Genomic DNA, 20,122 nt, shown 5'->3' with positions numbered 1-20,122 from the left:
CGAGGAGTTTTTCTACTTTTATCAACGAGTGTTGATATAGTATTTGAGATCCAAAGCCACGAGGGGGAGATTTTATTTATCATCCAACATCATTCTTCCAACTTTTTCAGTTTGTAGACAGTAATAAGCAGTGTTTTAAGTGTTAAAAGTACTGCTAACAGCAGAGTGGCAGTGCGATTAGTGATATCATTTGGCTGTGACGTCATGGTAACCAATGACGTCACAATGGTCTACAAAGCATTGTGATGCAATTTCCCTGCTGTGATATCTACAATGTAGATATCGCTTGATCTCACCCAAGCATATCTCCTGTGGGAGCCAGTTTTGGATGATAAAACATTGTAGCTATTACTTTAAATAATTATGTCACTGTATTAATAACTTTACCTCTGTAGATATATCAATGTCAACAGTATTATGCATACCACTATGTGTCAACTTAGTACCCCATGGTCCTTGAAAATAATGTAACATCTTTCAGGAAGTCACTTTTGTGAAAACATATAACTGGTTTTGTTTTCATAATATATTTATTTTCTACTTTCATATTACATAAGTATTAAAACTGAAATGTGCCATGTTCTCATTCCTGATTCTGAAGGTACCACATGCAAATTCCAATTTGTTTTATCTTCTGAGCTACACGTGCGCATTATGAAAGTATAAGTACTTGCATCAAAAGGTAGATATGCTACAAAATTTCTTTTGCGCCGTGTTCATACTCTGGGTCAAAGTTATCTTGAATCACGTGGAGATTACACTGAGAAACCAGTGGTTGATAGTATGAGTAACATCACACACCGTCGGTGTACGATGACACGCATTCAACCAAGTCACAGACGTGACCGCCCGACCCATGAAGTCGCCTCCTACGTCAAACACAGGTTACTGGTGACCTATTCTAACCCGGAACCCTACAGGCCCAAATACATATTGATGCAGGTCGTGTTAAAGCTACACAACCTGCTTGTGTTGATAGAATATTATAATTATTATCCAGTAAATATGAGTTGCTGTACCATTGTGTCTGAAGGACTACACTATGGCGTTATAAGTCTTGGAGGCAAACAATCCCCAGGTGAGGTGAAATGACGTGTAACGCCGTGTTAATCTTTATTGAGATTATAATGCGACGTGTGTGTGTGTGTGTGTGTGTGTGTGTGTGTGTGTACTTGTGTCTGCTTGTACTAATCCAGACTAATGCCGGTGTTATAGTGTCAGTTGGTCGTCTGGAATACCATGCCGCAGTTTAATATGAATACCCCACTCAGAGACAGTATACTGACTCCAAATCCGACCAGTCCTTGTTTTAGCTCCTTAATGACGAGAGCCGGGCAGCGTAACAATAAGAACCATCTTTTGTTGGTTTGATGCGGCCGGGGATCGCAAACCCGACCTTCCGCTCTCTGGGCAGACGCTCTATCCACTACATACCACGGAGGCGGTCGGAAACCATCATGAATCTCACAGGTGCTTTGCACAACAAGAGACAGGAATGTAATTGGTCGATCCTGTACACCCCTGGTTTTTCTTTAAGCAAGTGCATTACTGCACCTGTTCATTCACGGGGGACAGGGTGGTGGGGTAGCGACTGGCCCAGTGGTTAAAGCGCTAGTTCATCACGCCGAAGACCCAGGTTTGATTCCACACATGATTGATAAATAAATGATGTGTGAAGCCCATTTCTAGTGTCTCCCGCCATATTATTCATAGGATATTGCGTAAACACACTGTGTAACATAGTTTGTTTGTCCGATAATTGACTAAGTGTAGTGTATATCTAACCTTGCTAGTCCCAAGTATAACCGTACGAGTCCGATAACCGGACACATGAGCAATATGTTCCATTTTCAGGGAGTGTCTGGAAGGCAGGGTTCGGGATGTCTGACCTCCGGTTTAGTGGAGACTCTCTGCAGAGGGACAGTCAGTCAGACAGACAGACAGACAGACAGAAGTGTTTATTAAAGTCTCACTCTTAAATATTACATTCAGTAAATAATTTTTTTATCATGTATAAACATTTAAGATCAAGCGATTTATGGGAGACTATATTTGTACATGATAATATATATTGATATGTCCGGAGGTGAAAAAAATCAGTGACATCCAATAACGAGACAAATAGAGTCTGAGCAAATCTGGGCTAGGAACGCAAATCTGCTCGGCGAATTTGGGGTCTTCGACCAGTAGATATTCTGCATGACACGTAACAGTGCATGCACGCACATGCTCGGCATTGAGCTCGATGGAAGCTAAATGCTTTGGGAACCAAAATAACCTAGATTGATGAAAGCCCAGTAAACTGAGGAGCAATAATTCGCTGTGCAGAGTTACGTCCCTTAGGCTCAACGGACATCAATGATTGAGGGTTAGAACCCAGATTCCCTGTGTTTATATTTCATGGTTTGACTGCATTATACCAGTGCTCTTAAAGGTTGTAGCAAAGTTGGTAAACGTCTTATCACGGCAGGCATATAACGGGAATATTGTTCAAAGCTGTTTTAAAACAAACTTTCTCACTCACAATAAGGTGAGGTGAAATGGGGTTTAACGTCGCGTCCAAGATTATTGCACTTATATAGCGACGTGCATGTACGTGTGTGTGTGTGTGTGTGTGTGTGTGTGTGTGTGTGGCTGTTTGTACTAGTCCGGACTGATGCCGATTTATAGTGCTAGCTCACTGAGATACCATCCACAGTTTAACATGAATACCCCACTCAGACACAGTATACTGACTCCGAGCCGACCAGTCCCCTATCCCCTTAATGCCGAGCGCCAGACAGGGTAACAACAAGTACCATCTTTTAACGTCTTTTGGTATGACGCGGTCTGGGATCGAACCCCGGACCTTCCGCTCTCCGGGCGGACGCTCTACCACTAGACCACTCACAATAAGTGAAAACTTGCCTGCAAACTGGTACCTGGCCCTCTCGTCTCCTTTGTTTAAAGCCGCACTCAGCAATATTCCAGCTATATGACGGCGGTCTGTAAATAATCGAGTCTGGACCAGACAATTAAGTGATTGATAACATGAGCACTGATCCACGCAATTGGGATACGATGACATGCATCAACCAAGTCAGTGAGCATGACCACCCGATCCCGTTAGTCGCCTCTTACAAGCATAGTCGCTTTTTTACGGCAAGCATGGGTTGCTGAAGACCTCTTCTACCCCGGATCTTCACAGGTAGGGGAACATGGCAAAGAAACGAACAAATATATATATATATATGTTATTGACACGAAGCATTGTCTGTGTTGCTATCTTACACATCTATGTTAAATTGGACCATAAATAAAAAGGTAGTGATTTACTTCATCTTGAGAGTAAGAGGTTATTTACTTCATCTTGAGAGTAAGAGGTTATTTACTTCATTCCCAGTGTAAGAGGTTATTTACTCTCAGAGTACATGTCCTCAAGAAACTGACAAAGGCAGATAGCGGTGCGGACGTGCCTGGCGCCATGTTTGCCCTTGAGCCGACCTTCGTTGTAGGCGGAAGTATAGTCACCACAGTGGTGTTGAATCAGCAGTGATGCCTGTGAAGACAAGTTGACATATTATACTTCGAGGTTACGAATACAATTGAGAGTGAAATTTTACGCACATGTGCTGGATGTAATGAATGCAACCCGTGTAGATCCGGGGTAGAATAGGTCTTCAGGAACCGATGCTTGTCGTAAGGGGCGACTAACGGGATCGGGTGGTCAGGCTCACTGACTTGGTTGATGCTTGTCGTCGTATCCTAACTGTATGGATCGATGCTCATGATGTCAATCACTGGGTTGTCTGGTCCAGACTCGTTTATTTACAGACCGCCGTCATATAGCTGGCATATTGCTGATTACGGCGTTAAACAACAAACAAACAAATAATGAATGCAGATAATCCACGATTCAAACTGCGTTTCGGTTTACCAGGCCTTAGCCAGAAGTAAAATCACGCAGCCAGCTTTGCCGTTGACATGCCCAAAACCTACTATCAGCGTCGCCAGCCCAACCTCACTGCCTTCATCACCGACCGCACCCCTACTACCTGCATCACCGACCAGACCCCTACTGCCTTCATAACCGACCAGACCCCTACTGCCTTCATCACAGACCAGACCCCTACTGCCTGCATCACCGACCCAACACCTGCTGCCTGCATCACCGACCAGACCCCTACTGCCTTCATCACCGCCCCAACCCCTACTGCCTTCATCACTGACCAGACTCCTACTGCCTTCATCACCGACCAGACCCCTACTGCCTTCATCACCGACCAGACCCCTACTGCCTGCATTATTGACCAGCCCCTACTGCCTGCATCACCAACCAGACCCCTACAGCCTGCATCACCGACCAGACCCCTGCTGCCTGCATCACTGACCAGACCCCTACTGCCTGCATCACCGACCAGACCCCTACTGCCTGCATCACCGACAAGACCCCTACTGCCTGCATCACCGACAAGACCCCTACTGCCTGCATCACCGACCAGACCCCTACTGCCTGCATCACCGACAAGACCCCTACTGCCTGCATCACCGACCAGACCCCTACTGCCTGCATCACCGACCAGACCCCTACTGCCTGCATCACTGACCAGACCCCTACTGCCTGCATCACCGACCAGACCCCTGCTGCCTTCATCACCGACCAGACCCCTGCTGCCTGCATCACCGACCAGACCCCTGCTGCCTTCATCACCGACCAGACCCCTACTGCCTTCATCACCGACCAGACCCCTACTGCCTACATTACCGACCAGACCCCTACTGCCTGCATCACCGACCAGACCCCTACTGCCTGCATTACCGACCAGACCCCTACTGCCTGCATCACCGACCAGACCCCTACTGCCTGCATTACCGACCAGACCCCTCCTGCCTTCATCACCGACCAGACCCCTCCTGCCTTCATCACCGACCAGACCCCTAGTGCCTGCATCACCGACCAGACCCCTAGTGCATGCATCACCAACCAGACCCCTAGTGCATGCATCACCGACCAGACCCCTACTGCCTGCATTACCGACCAGACCCCTACTGCCTGCATCACCGACCGGCCCCTACTGCCTGCATCACCGACAAGACCCCTACTGCCTGCATCACCGACAAGACCCCTACTGCCTGCATCACTGACCAGACCCCTACTGCCTGCATCACCGACCAGACCCCTACTGCCTGCATCACCGACCAGACCCCTGCTGCCTGCATCACCGACCAGACCCCTGCTGCCTGCATCACCGACCAGACCCCTACTGCCTTCATCACCGACCAGACCCCTACTGCCTTCATCACCGTCCAGACCCCTACTGCCTGCATTATTGACCAGCCCCTACTGCCTGCATCACCAACCAGACCCCTACTGCCTGCATCACCGACCAGACCCCTACTGCCTGCATTACCGACCAGACCCCTCCTGCCTTCATCACCGACCAGACCCCTACTGCCTGCATCACCAACCAGACCCCTAGTGCATGCATCACTGACCAGACCCCTACTGCCTGCATCACCGACCAGACCCCTATTGCCTTCATCATCGACCAGACCCCTACTGCCTGCATCATTGACCAGCCCCTACTGCCTGCATCACCGACCCCACTCCTACTTTCTTCATCGCTGACCAAACCCCTGCTGCCTGCATCACCGACCAGACCCCTACTGCCTTCATCACCGACCAGACCCCTACTGCCTGCATCACCGACCCCACTCCTACTGCCTGCATCACTGACCCAACCCCTGCTGCCTGCATCACCGACCAGACCCCTACTGCCTTCATCACTGACCCAACCCCTGCTGCCTGCATTACCGACCAGACCCCTACTGCTTGCATCACCGACCCAACTCCTACTGCCTGCATCACTGACCCAACCCCTGCTGCATGCATCACCGACCAGACCCCTGCTGCATGCATCACCGACCAGACCCCTACTGTCTGCATCACCGACCAGACCCCTACTGCCTACATCACCGACCAGACCCCTACTGCCTTCATCACCGACCAGACCCCTACTGTCTGCATCACCGACCAGACCCCTACTGCCTACATCACCGACCAGACCCCTACTGCCTGCATCACCGAACCAAACCCTATTACTTTTCTTAATGTATCTTGGCTCTGAGACTCCTAGATTTAGGGTTGAATGTCAATTGCATTCACAAACAGATTAATTTTGGTGATCGGCAAGTTCTACAGCTTCTGATCTGCCGAATGTTCGCGCTCGTGACTAGACTGCGCTTTCAGTCTTCTATGTGAACATATAAGGAAGGTGTGGTACATATACTTATTGATAACATTCAAAAAAATATTAATGTTATATTTATTTTGTTATTGGAGTCATTCTAAAAAGTCAAGTGTGTCAGCTAACCTTTGATGTAGTTAAACCCATTTCGAGATCCCTGTCTTCAAGAATGGTTTCCAAGAATTTCTGAAAGTAAGTCAAAACATACATGTTAATCATAAACCGTAAGCTCATATCATGTGTTTGTTATGATTTAATGTGTAAGTTGTCGAGATTTATTACACACGCGAGATAAATATCATAAAATAGACTAATCAGTCTCGATTATCCCCGGAAGCAGATTCGATTGGACGTAGAAGGAAAAAATAACTGTGAAATTGTATGAATGGATCACCGAAAATCAGTGTTGACACCAGGTGTTCTCGAAAAGGGTAAGCATGTCCTGCCCAACTGGTAGCACCCGCCATTCGTACAATTTGCTTTAAAAAAGTTAGTGTTTGTTTGTTGCCTGTCGACGCGTAGGAGTGCTCCGGCCAAACGACGGCGTTCTGTAAACAATCGAGTCTTGACCATACAATCAAGTGATGGACCCTTCAATTCAGTGACACGAAACCACATTTACTGTTTTTTGTTGAATTATAAACGATGAATTGAATATGAATTACGTCTGCTGTGTACAAATGCAGAGCTCACAAGATTTGTTTCCTGTTTAACACCGCACCGTATACCAACACTATGATGTCGGCCTGTAAAAAATCGAGTATGCATGGACAAGACAATCCGGTGATTGATATTATGAGCAAGGGTCCAGGCCATCAGACCACGATGAAACCCATCGCATGTCATTTCCGGAAAAAACAGTACTATTGCTCAACTATGACTATGTCAATATATACTTTTCTCAAGAAAATTTCATCGAAAGAATCACATATGGTTTAATATGATCTCAATTAATTCACATTTCACACAGTTAATAAAGTTATTGTCTTTCGTAAGAATACCTAACACTTGCATTTTAGAGGAATTTACAAATATGCAAACACTGAACAATGACAATTCACATATTGCCGATATGTCATTTTAAGTTAAGGGCAAAATTAAAATAATTCATCGCATGAATTATTTTGTACATACCTTGCATTCTGTTGGATCATAAAACCAAAATTGGAGCTGAAAGCAAACGATGTCAGTTATAGACACATATGGTTAAAGTAATAAATGCTTTGAATGAAGGATGCTAGTCACAGGTAAACCGAAATATCGTTATGCCTCTTCGTTAATGTTCGGGTTGGACACCAAATACTGAGTAAGTGAGTGATTTTAGTTTAACGACGCTTTAAACAGTATTTCAGTTATATCAAGACGTGTCAGCTTGATGTTGGAGGATATTCCATAGTGATCCCAGTGCCGTAGCCAGCCGGGGGGGGGGGGGGGGGGGGGGGGGGGGGCAGTTTTATTTGAGTCAAGTTGGGGACAAGTGATACTTGTACAAACTACGGCCTTGGATGCAGGTCAAAGATATTTACCACTTTTATGAACCTAACTAGCACACGTATGGTGCTTACACGCCTTAAAACACAATCAGAGCTAATCGGGGTTTCGAACCCATGGGACACAACTCTGTAGAGCGAATTACGTCACTTAGACGACTGGGCCATGCGTGCTTCCAAGATACCAATGGTGTTTGTTTGTTTGTTGGTTTGGTTGTTTAACGCCGCACTCAGCAATATTTCAGCTACATGACGGCGGTCTGTAAATAATCGAGTCTGGACCAGACAATCCAGTGATTGACATCATGAGCATCGGTGACCACCCGATCGCTAGTCGCCTCTTACGACCGCATGGGTTGCTGAAGATCTATTCTACTCCGGATCTTCACGGGCCACCAAGGGTGTGATGACATTTATGAAACTTTGTATTTTATGTACAGGAGTCACATCTTTGATTTTACAAGTGTATAACGTCATGTGTACTGACAAAGGTCCGGGAGAGAATGCAGCCGCCCGCTTGTAACTTAAATCCCACGATTACATTGTACTTCAGAAATATCGTGTTGACTTCAGCAACTGCCTTGCGGAGTAGGCACCATCTCTGAAGCGAAAACAATAGGAAAATACACTTATATTTCAGCTTGGCCATTTTTGGAGAAGGCGAAATAAGGAAACAGATTAATCAGGTATTATTCAGAAGGTCATAATCATTTATACTTTTTCATAATACTCAGGTCAAGTGTTGCTCATATTGGCTGAGAACAGACTTCATAAAGAGCGATTGTATGGAGTCGCCGAAATTCGATTCCTATGGGCGGGGGTGTGAGGGGTGTTCTAAACCACGCTTAGCATTACTTCAGTCAAATGAAAAAGAATGCCTTTACATATTTTACCCCAACGGGGAATCGAACGAGGGCTTTGTTGTCTTGAGCAAACGGTATAGTCCACTAGGCTACCCCGCCGGCCTCGGAGATGCATATGAAAATTAGCGAATAAATAAACATCATGAATAATGGATACATACGAAATTGCAAGCCCAATGTTAACCACCCCAGGGTCTTGCATAATAATTGCTTTTAGTAATATTTTGCGAAGGGTTTAAATTTTAACATTATAACTTATATATAAGCATGGCATACGAATTGATTCCGACGCACATGTGATGATTGCATATTTGTTGCACCAATGACATCTTTCTGAGCCAAGCCTATATCAGTCTACCCTTGCCATTTCAAGCCTAATTTTCTGTGCTAAAATATGAGAGGACTGTCGCACATATCGATAGCCCAATCAGAGAATGTTTAAAGAAAATCAACATCCGGATTCATCGTGACCAACTCATTTTTTCCCGTGACAAGCCGAATGCCATTCGTCACCACTCGCCCCTTTCCGTAACCTGTCCCGGAATAACACGAGTTGGTCACGAATGGCCGAATGCAGGCTACGGAAAGGGGCGAGTGGTGACGAATGATCCGGATTCCGAAACGTGGGCGGTGCTATGGCCTCAGCCATTGACCGTCGAATTTGCTCCGAAAATCTTCCCAAAATTAAGCGAAGACAATTATTTTTGAATTGGTTCAAAGATTTCAGTCAACTTGCCCAATTACTTTATGTACTAGTATTTGAGTGCCAGCCCAATCGCAGTGACTGAGATGCAGGGCTAATTCTCGACGACCCCGTGCTGATGGTTTCATGTCACTGCGATGTGCAGTGTTACTTGATACTGTGTAGTTTGTATAGCTATATTATTATATAAGCGAAATGAGGCAGTACTAAGTATTTTACTGTGGTAATCTATCATTGTGTGTGTCTATCAGGGATGAAATCTCGAATCATTTCGTTGCCTGGTCGACCAGAACGTTTTTGTGAAGCCACTCAAAATAAGAAGAGCGATGTGATTGGATATCGCGTTTTCATCACAAGGGACAGAACTCGTCTTCTATATGAGGTGGCGCCACGATCGGGCAAAGGCTTGAAATTGCAAGGGTGAGAACTGGACTTTGATATTGGCAAGTGGACACTCCTGCCTCGGGAAGATGCACCCATGAGGATCCGAAACACACTGCCTACTGGCCTCCAATACCTATAGCTTGCAACATGGCAAGAAAACACAGACACCTTCCGCAATTTTGGAAAGGAATGCGCACGAGCTCATTTAAAATACTTAGTCAAGTTAATCAATGATGTTAATTTGAGGTGTTTATGTATTACTTTGATATAAAATGTCGAGGTTTAATCCAATGAAAACTGGGTAATATATTTTGCTTATATTGAGTTTTATCGCCCTATATAAATACACTATAAAAGTACTAACATTGTCGCGTGCAGCCATACCGTAACCGCACACAAACATGGCAGGTAGGGGTCTGGTAAAATGCAAAATGCGAAAGGATACATTGACAAAACATCATTGCCGAATTAAACGTAATAAAGTGTGTGGAATGTTAGACATACTCGTCAAGAAACATCAGTTACATTTCTGTCAATGTACTTACCATCCTTCTCTGAATATAAAATGTTATAGCGATGGATGACCAAGGCAGCGATAGAGACCAACAGAGCGTAGGCGTTTGGTATCCTGTTGCGAAGAAAAGTACAATGAACATGATTCCTAAAACGAGTAGGCACGCAAAGACTGGCACACAGCAAGGTCCGAGGTCACAAAACAGTCGACAGAAGCACGATGCAGAACGAATGATGTCCATCGCCCGCTGAAACTCATCAGTTGGAACCTGCGCAGGCAACAAGAGGAGTGGGTGAGTGAGTTGGGTTTAACATGTTTAACGCAGCTGTAACAATATTCAAGACATATGACGGCGTGTCAGCTTAATGTGGGAGGAAAGCCCGAAGTGATGCAGGTCTCACGTTAACCACTTCGGTGAAACCCACGAGCACGGGTATGGTACTGACAAACCTAGAAACATAATCGGGTCGAACCGGGATTCGAACCCACAACCATAGGTTTCTGGCGTGCCCAAGGGACGCAACTCTGCACAGCGAATCGCGGCGCCTTAGACGACTGGGTCACCCTCGGCCCCCAACAAGAGGAGGCATATGTGAATGGACATATTCATGAATGAAGTGACTGTCAAGATATTGTGAGGTTTTCATTTGATTGAACTGGTATTTCTTCTTAATAGTCCTACGTGCATAATCTGTATCTACTGTTTCGCATACAATTTGATTAAAGCCTTAAGTTAGCTCCACAAATCATTTTGTCGACTGGCTGACCCAGTGGTATTTCAGAATATATTAGTATGGTTCGGAATAACAACATTAAAGCAATGGAGCTGAATTTGTTTCGAAGTAACAAACACATGCCTGGATACCCGATCACAGTACCAAACACACACCTGGATACTCGATCTCAGTACCAAACAAGCACCTGGATACTCGATCTCAGTACCAAACAAACACTTGGATACTCGATCTCAGTACCAAACAAACACTTGGATACTCGATCTCAGTTCCAAACAAACACTTGGATACTCGATCTCAGTACCAAACAAACACTTGGATACTTGATCTCAGTACCAAACAAACACTTGGATACTCGATCTCAGTTCCAAACACACACCTGGATACTCGATCTCAGTTCCAAACACACACCTGGATACTCGATCTCAGTACCAAACAAACACCTGGATACTCGATCTCAGCACCAAACAAACACTTGGATACTCGATCTCAGTACCAAACAAACACTTGGATACTCGATCTCAGTTCCAAACACACACCCGGATACTCGATCTCAGTACCAAACAAACACTTGATACTCGATCTCAGTACCAAACACGCACTTGGATACTCGATCTCAGTTCCAAACAAAACACCGGGCTATCTGGTATCAGTAACAATCATACCTGGCTATCTGGCATCAGTAACAATCATACCTGGCTATCTGGTATCAGTATCAAACACACCTGGCTATCTGGTATCAGTAACAATCATACCTGGCTATCTGGTATCAGTAACAATCATACCTGGCTATCTGGTATCAGTATCAAACACACCTGGCTATCTGGCATCAGTAACAATCATACCTGGCTATCTGGTATCAGTAACACTCATACCTGGCTATCTGGTATCAGTAACAATCATACCTGGCTATCTGGTATCAGTAACAATCATACCTGGCTATCTGGCATCAGTAACAATCATACCAGGCTATCTGGCATCAGTAACAATCATACCTGGCTATCTGGTATCAGTAACATTCATACCTGGCTATCTGGTATCAGTAACAAACACACCTGGCTATCTGGTATCAGTAACAATCATACCTGGCTATCTGGTATCAGTAACAAACACACCGGGCTATCTGGTATCAGTAACAATCATACCGGGCTGTCTGGCATCAGTAACAATCATACCGGGCTATCTGGCATCAGTAACAATCATACCTGGCTATCTGGTATCAGTAACAATCATACCTGGCTATCTGGTATCAGTAACAAACACACCTGGCTATCTGGTATCAGTAACAATAATACCTGGCTATCTGGTATCAGTAACAATCATACCTGGTTATCTGGTATCAGTAACAATCATACCAGGCTATCTGGTATCAGTAACAATCATACCTGGCTATCTGGTATCAGTAACAATCATACCAGGCTATCTGGTATCAGTAACACTCATACCGGGCTATCTGGTATCAGTAACAATCATACCTGGCTATCTGGCATCAGTAACAATCATACCTGGCTATCTGGTATCAGTAACACTCATACCTGGCTATCTGGTATCAGTAACAATCATACCTGGCTATCTGGCATCAGTAACAATCATACCAGGCTATCTGGTATCAGTAACAATCATACCTGGCTATCTGGCATCAGTAACAATCATACCAGGCTATCTGGTATCAGTAACAATCATACCTGGCTATCTGGTATCAGTAACATTCATACCTGGCTATCTGGTATCAGTAACAATCATACCTGGCTATCTGGTATCAGTAACAATCATACCGGGCTATCTGGTATCAGTAACAATCATACCTGGCTATCTAGTATCAGTAACAAACACACCGGGCTATCTGGTATCAGTAACAATCATACCTGGCTATCTGGCATCAGTAACACTCATACCGGGCTATCTGGTATCAGTAACAATCATACCTGGCTATCTGGTATCAGTAACAATCATACCGGGCTATCTGGCATCAGTAACAATCATACCAGGCTATCTGGTATCAGTAACAATCATACCTGGCTATCTGGCATCAGTAACAATCATACCTGGCTATCTAGTATCAGTAACAAACACACCAGGCTATCTGGCATCAGTAACAATCATACCGGGCTATCTGGCATCAGTAACAATCATACCAGGCTATCTGGTATCAGTAACAATCATACCGGGCTATCTGGTATCAGTAACAAACACACCGGGCTATCTGGTATCAGTAACAATCATACCTGGCTATCTGGTATCAGTAACATACACACCTGGCTATCTGGTATCAGTAACAATCATACCTGGCTATCTGGCATCAGTAACAATCTTACCGGGCTATCTGGTATCAGTAACAATCATACCAGGCTATCTGGTATCAGTAACAATCATACCTGGCTATCTGGTATCAGTAACAATCATACCGGGCTATCTGGTATCAGTAACAAACACACCTGGCTATCTGGTATCAGTAACAATCATACCGGGCTATCTGGTATCAGTAACAATCATACTTGGCTATCTGGTATCAGTAACAATCATACCTGGCTATCTGGTATGAGTAACAATCATACTGGGCTATCTGGTATCAGTAACAATAATACCTGGCTATCTGGTATGAGTAACAATCATACCTGGCTATCTGGTATCAGTAACAATCATACCTGGCTATCTGGTATCAGTAACAATCATACCAGGCTATCTGGTATCAGTAACAATCATACCGGGCTATCTGGTATCAGTAACAATCATACCAGGCTATCTGGTATCAGTAACAATCATACCTGGCTATCTGGTATCAGTAACAAACATACCTGGCTATCTGGTATCAGGAACAATCATACCAGGCTATCTGGTATCAGTAACAATCATACCAGGCTATCTGGTATCAGTAACAATCATACCTGGCTATCTGGTATCAGTAACAATCATACCTGGCTATCTGGTATCAGTAACAATCATACCTGGCTATCTGGCATCAGTAACAATCATACCTGGCTATCTGGTATTAGTAACAAACACACACGTAGCTACCTGAAAAATGTATTAAAAACATACCTCGATACCCGGCCTCAGTAACGTCTCAGGTATATAAGGGACCCTCATTTGTTCTCCAAAGAGACACTTGTAGTCGGAAGATAGTTCCGTCAACAAATCCATGTTTCCTTAAGACGGGAATACAATCATGCACATGAGTATAAAGTAGCAAGTTGTATTGTGATCTTGCAATGTGTTACTGTTTGTGTTTTTAAGACTCGTACCGTCAGCATCAACATTACCTTACATTCTTTGAATTCTTTCTTTAAATTGGAAACTGCACAATACGTTCACATACTCGAATGTATTTATTTCTATTTTTTACCAAGTTAATGTTGTTTTATGCATAATAAACATTATATCAACATTGTTATTCACTGATACGCAGACAGTAAGGAACCATCTGACATGGCGGGAACAGCTTGGCGGCGCAATTCACGTGATACCAGTCTCACCGTGTCGGGGTTCGATTCTTAGATCCTTTGTACCCGTTAGATTACCGAGAAGGTCATCTGAAATCGTATGGTTCCATTTTTGTTTAAATAAGTAAGTTCAAGTAATATCGCGACATATTTCTTGAAAACTAAACGGCCGGGCAAAAGAAAGTATAAACCCATGCTTGATGGTGGCTCAATATTAAACACACAAGAAATGGTTATTCGATGGTGACGTATTTGATAAGGGTATCATAGTTGTGTTTTGGACCTATTCGCAGTGTTTTAAAAACGTTTGTAATTTTTTGGTCAAATCCAAGTTTCAAGTATACTTTATTTTCCCCGGCAGAATATTATTTCAGTGTTCTGAACCGACAAAACTCTTTCGTATATATATGTTGAAATGATTTCAACTGTGAGAATTAAGTTTGTTGTCATATGAATCTGCTTTCCTTATTATGTGAGCCGATGTTGACATAAACAAATGTGTAATTAATAATTCGATATAAATAGGTATTGTAGTATCGGAAAGATGAGTGGAGTTTAATCATTCAGATCAATAAGTTCCTTCATAATCAACCAGGGAGCGTAGTGTTATAGAATAAGTACACTCACCTTTAGAAACTATGGCGTCAATGAAACGCTGCCACCACTCATGGCCGGGAGTTGCGTCGATGTAGGTGAGAGTCTTGATACTGTCAGGAACACGGCACTGCTCCACCATGACTGGCACCACCAGAAGCTGACTCTCCTCCATGCTCAGGATCATCCCCATCTCTATCTCAAACATGCACCAGTGGCTCTGGATGAAGTCTGGAGACAGCACTAACACCGTCTTCTCAGACAGTCGGATGTGTTCAGTGATGTTTTCAATGATGCGCTTGCCGCCATGAAAGTCTCTCTCGTGCATGCTGCACTTGAAGCCGAGCTCTGGCGACTCTAGCTGTTTGGTTACCTCCTCCACCCACTCCCTGTCGGTGATTTCATAGGAAAAGAAGACGTGGTACTTCTTTCCTTCTGAGAGCGGAGGGGCAACGTTCGTACATGGTGGTGAAATGGCTTCTACTGTGATCGCAACAGGGTGTGCAGATTCATACGAGTGTATCATTTCACCACATCGAGGCCGGGTGGTCACGTCTCTTGAGCCTGTGAAGTTAGTGATGTGGTCAGTTTGAAAAGAGTGATCAGTTAGTTGGGTCTGACGCCGCATCGAGCAGTATTTCAGTTATATCACGGCGTCAGCTTAACGTGGGAGGAGACCCCGCGGTCATGCAGGACTTCATCTTCCCGAGGCAAGAGAGTTAACTGACTTTAAAAGTCCAGTTTCCACCCTTGCCGAACTAGGCTGGTATTATGGAGTTACATTTTGGCTGGGCTAACGAGTCTATGCATAGTCCAATCAAAATCGCGCACCGAATTCGAAATCCGGTTCGTAAACTGTCGTGCAGATTTCGGTCGATTGCAGATTTGCAAAGCATGTGCACCGCCAACTCGCTGTCAGCAGATATTTTCCAAATCTTTTCATGTTTTTAATCAAGGTGCTCACGTGATTTGATGCATTTCGCAATGTAAGACCCGTTTTATCACAATATAGATCTTGATTATCGATCAGATCGTCCTGACTAGGCGCCACCATTTTGTGCGAAGCAAACACAAGTGACACGTGAAGTGGAATCTGATTGGTCCATAGGAGAGGCTTAGAAGGTACATAACTGGTAATAGCCACTGGTGGCGCTACGATCGAGCCCAGTAATTCCAGCCTAGTTCGGCAAGGGTGGAAAACTGGACTTTTAAAGTCAGTTAACTCTCTTGCCTCGGGAAGATGGCAGGACGTAGACGTTAACCACTTTGGTGGTGACAGTAAGTTTGTTTCTTAACGCCGCTCTTAGCAATATTCCAGCTGGTGTATGGTGCTGACAAACGTAGAAATCGGGTCGAATATGGGATTCGAACCCACGATCATAGGTTTTTTTAACATGGCTAAGCGACACAACTCCGGTACCCCCATCTACCAAATCTTGAAAGAAAATTAATTAAGATATGTGATGTAAACCCTTTCTCATTGACGATATATTTTGTTTGTTTGTTTGTACAAGTGTATACATCCAAGTTACATATGGAAGTTACTTAGCAAATTAATCTCACAGGGACTGTAGCATGCAACCCTTGGTTATTATTGCTAGTCAAAATCGCGTTGTTACAACATACAATGATTCTGTAAAGTTTTCAAAACATATTATGGTATAGACATGTGGAGCACCTTTTCAAATTTGACGCATCAGTGACAAATATGATGCCGTATGTAATTCCCTATTTTGTTTCCCTGATTTTTCAGGTGAACAATTGACTTGCCCTTGCATGTGTTTGTTTCGGGTACCAACTTTTAGGCATGATATACGTTCCCCTTTTCAAGAACACCTGCGGTACCATCGCCATTTGATAGTTAATCATAAACACATGCTTATGATGTTATCGGAATCGTACAATGAACTCTGCTTTTGGAAGAGATTTCTATGATTATGGAAATGGTTTTTGTTGAGTTAATTTATCAAAACGCATTGTAAAAAATGTTGTCCACACAAATGCCTATGACATGTATGCAAGAACAACGGCAAATATGTGGTCCTTTTTACCTTTTGTAAGAGGAGGAACAGACCCCGAGCGACTGTCTGCCACACTCGTATAGGTGTGGTTGCCATTGTGGCGAGGGTGAGCAGATAAGGCGCTATGGTCACTGCGAGTCTGATCACTGTAAGTCGGTGTTGAATGAATGGGGCTACGTCGTGTCATGTCCACTGCAACTGCATCATCATTCGTCAGATTAGATGAACAAACGACTTTTCTCATAGTTGGGTCTTGTTCCCCTTCGTGTTCCTTTAACCTGTCGAGCAGGACATTCGTACTGAGAGACGTGACGTTCCTGAAGTCGATGCCCGTCGCTGTGATGTCGTCACCAGGGTTTCTAACCTCAACACCACATCCAGCTAATTCATCCAGGGATGGGCCCCGAAGAGGCTGTGGAAGATGATATGGGGACCCTTGCATGGACCCATCATCAGGTTCTGACAGCAGAGGCGTCGTGTCCATTGTGTACGAAGGACAACAACGTGCGAACCGATTTACTTAATTTTGGAATGATCCAATTTCTGAAACATAAACTGTTAAACCTTGTACTGAAACCAAACTAATGATTTCATTATAATTGTCTTGTGATTTAATTAATAACAAGGTTATGCGGCTTTCCACTTGAATGACACCCCTTCTGCTTTTTGGATTTTGTTTTAAATAGGTCCAATGCCACTAGCTCCCTAAACAAACAATTTGCACTTCTGGTCTAATAACCTCGACCTTTAGTACATTTTCAAATTGCACGCAAATGTGATTTTATAAATGGAAAGTCACTGTAACAAGTTGTTATTAAATTACAGGTTTCTTCTTCACGCTTAATGTCATCCAATCATATTGAGTGAGTGAGTGAGTATGGTTTTACGCCGCTTTTAGCAATATTCCAGCAATATCACGGCGGGGGACACCAGAAATGGGCTTTACACATTGATCCCATGTCTGGAATCGAACCCGGGTCTTCGGCGTGACGAGCCAACGCTTTAACCACTAGGCCGCCCCTAAACCTATTGAGAGGAGAGAGGTCAAATTTGAGCAAATACGTACGGAAGTCGCCCTTACAGCTAGGCTCTGCTAAATAATGTATGCGGTTTAAAGGGGTATTGTATGTACCTTTGCCGTTAAAGGCTCGCTGACCTGGATGATAGATGTCATTGTATCCCAATTACGTGGATCGATGCTCATGATGTCGATCACTGGATTGTCTGGTTCAGACTCAATTATTTTCAGACAGCCGTCATATAACTTTTTTATTGCTAAGTGCGGCGTTAAACAACGAAGAAAGAAAGAAAGTACCTGGGAGGTCAGGAATATACATTGGCACGTGAAGGCGAAGGTCGCAGCAGAGTAAAAAATATTCACACAAAACAAAAGTGACCTTAAATACTGCACATACTTCTCAATAATATAAACAGGCGATTATGCTTGTTGCAAGAGAAGACTAGCGGGATCCGGTGGTCAGGCTCGCTGACTTGGTTGATGCATGTCATCGTATCCCAATTGCGTAGATCGATGCTCATGATGTCAATCACTTGATTGTCTCGTCCAGGCTCGATTATTTACAGACCGCCATTATATAGCTGGGATATTGCCGAGTGTGGCGACAAACATTTCTTTCGATCAACCAGATCGCGAAAGTGAAAGTACGAATGTGCTTTCCAATAGTGCAACCTCGGAAATGATAACACGGGGCATTCCGAACGATATTCATTGCTCCAATGGGATAAACTTTTGAAATGAGAATTTTATAGGTCGAAAAGACATTTCAAAGAATTTTCTTTCGTTCAATTTAAAAACTTTGAATCTAGTACTTTTTCATTATATTTTTCAAAGCGTTGTCTGGAATGAAAATCGCCATTTTGAAACTAGCACCGTAAAGCTCTGTCTTTCTTGCGGAAATTTTTAAATGACTAGTTTGTTCTGAAACTTGCCACACAAAAAAAAAAGTTACAGTTTTTTTGCAGTGGGGAAAATGAATAGTTTGTTTTGTAGAAAATACCCAAACGTCACATATATTTTTGTGTTAAAAGTGAAAATGAATTATATATATATTTTTTATGGTGCTCAGTAAATTAATAGTTTGTTGAATGTAGCTGGGGAAAAAATTGATTGTTCTCCAAACATTCCCACCCACCTCTTACAAATCAAGCACCGTGAAGATCCGAGGTAGAATAGGTCTTCAGCAACCCATGCTTGCCGTAAAAGGCGACTAACGGGATCGGGTGCTCAGGCTCGCTGGCTTGGTTGATGCATGTCATCGTATCCCAATTGCGTGGATCGATGTTCATGATGTCAATCAGTGGATTGTCTGGTCCACACTCGATTATTTACAGACCGCCGTCATACAGCTTGAATATTGTGTTGTTATAGTGTTGTTAAACAACAAACAAACATACAAATCAAATGGATGCTCCCTAAATAGGCCTACTGTTCAATTACTCCCATTCGAGTCCGAGGGCTCAATTTGGGATTTATGGTTTAACACACTTTTTAGCCGATCAGAAGGTTTAGTTTAGCCCCTACCATAGTCATGGCGCCATATATTGTGGGATACTATTTCGTCGCAGACAGCCTCCTGATCGTCTCAGATCCTGCTTCATTCGACATCTGCGACCTCCGGCGACGGCATTACACGGGAATTTGTCGCCGCTTACGACAAACACGGGTTGCTATTCTAACCCGGACCTTCACGGATGGATGATAATATGGATGATAAAGAGATTATTACATTCTTAACCATACACTGTTACATATAATCTCCATCATATTATGAAATCAATGTAATTAAAATCGGATGTGGTTTTAATGACGTTGTTGTTATTATACACGTGATTCATTCGCAAAAGAGTGTGTGAAGCAACAACTAAACAAAAAAGCAATCAATAACTAGTAATCTAATTGTGAACACAATCTAGTTACTGAATATTTTCAAAATGATAAGGAGGATACCTACGGTCCTTCCTGGAATCAGTGGAGGCAGCCATTTTGATCTAAAATTAGAACACGACGCAGCTGGTTCCACCACCACACGAAAGGATGGTGTTTCCCAAACTTATGCATGTTAGGAAATCAACGTGTCTTCCGAGGCCCATTTGACCATAGTTTGACATGTACGTATCATTTGGCCGCCAAA

General features: G+C 43.8%; 1 protein-coding gene across 3 annotated transcripts; it reads right to left on the bottom strand.

Annotated features, from left to right (window-relative positions):
- Window positions 1–3,065: 3,065 nt before the first annotated feature.
- Window positions 3,066–19,979, bottom strand: LOC124137220. 3 transcript variants are annotated; one of them, XM_046503422.2, is made up of 10 exons: window positions 19,943–19,979; window positions 17,001–17,513; window positions 14,983–15,513; window positions 14,389–14,445; window positions 13,955–14,061; window positions 10,213–10,449; window positions 8,205–8,318; window positions 7,362–7,397; window positions 6,354–6,413; window positions 3,066–3,538 (listed from the first exon to the last, which is right to left on the bottom strand). In XM_046503422.2, exons 2-10 carry the CDS (start codon window positions 17,452–17,454, stop codon window positions 3,392–3,394), a joined length of 1,743 nt encoding a protein of 580 aa, XP_046359378.2. In that variant the 5' UTR covers window positions 17,455–17,513; window positions 19,943–19,979; the 3' UTR covers window positions 3,066–3,391. The 3 variants fall into 3 exon arrangements, with proteins under 3 accessions (XP_046359378.2, XP_046359380.2, XP_046359379.2); XM_046503424.2 differs by having other exon boundaries at window positions 19,939–19,968; XM_046503423.2 differs by having other exon boundaries at window positions 17,001–17,525; window positions 19,939–19,962.
- Window positions 19,980–20,122: the final 143 nt, after the last annotated feature.

Source organism: Haliotis rufescens, unplaced genomic scaffold, assembly GCF_023055435.1.
Source record: "Haliotis rufescens isolate VD_foot unplaced genomic scaffold, xgHalRufe1.0.p SCAF_11, whole genome shotgun sequence".
NCBI lineage: Eukaryota > Metazoa > Mollusca > Gastropoda > Lepetellida > Haliotidae > Haliotis > Haliotis rufescens.
The sequence above is the reverse complement of the archived record's forward strand: the minus strand, read 5'-3'. Positions and strand labels throughout refer to the sequence as shown.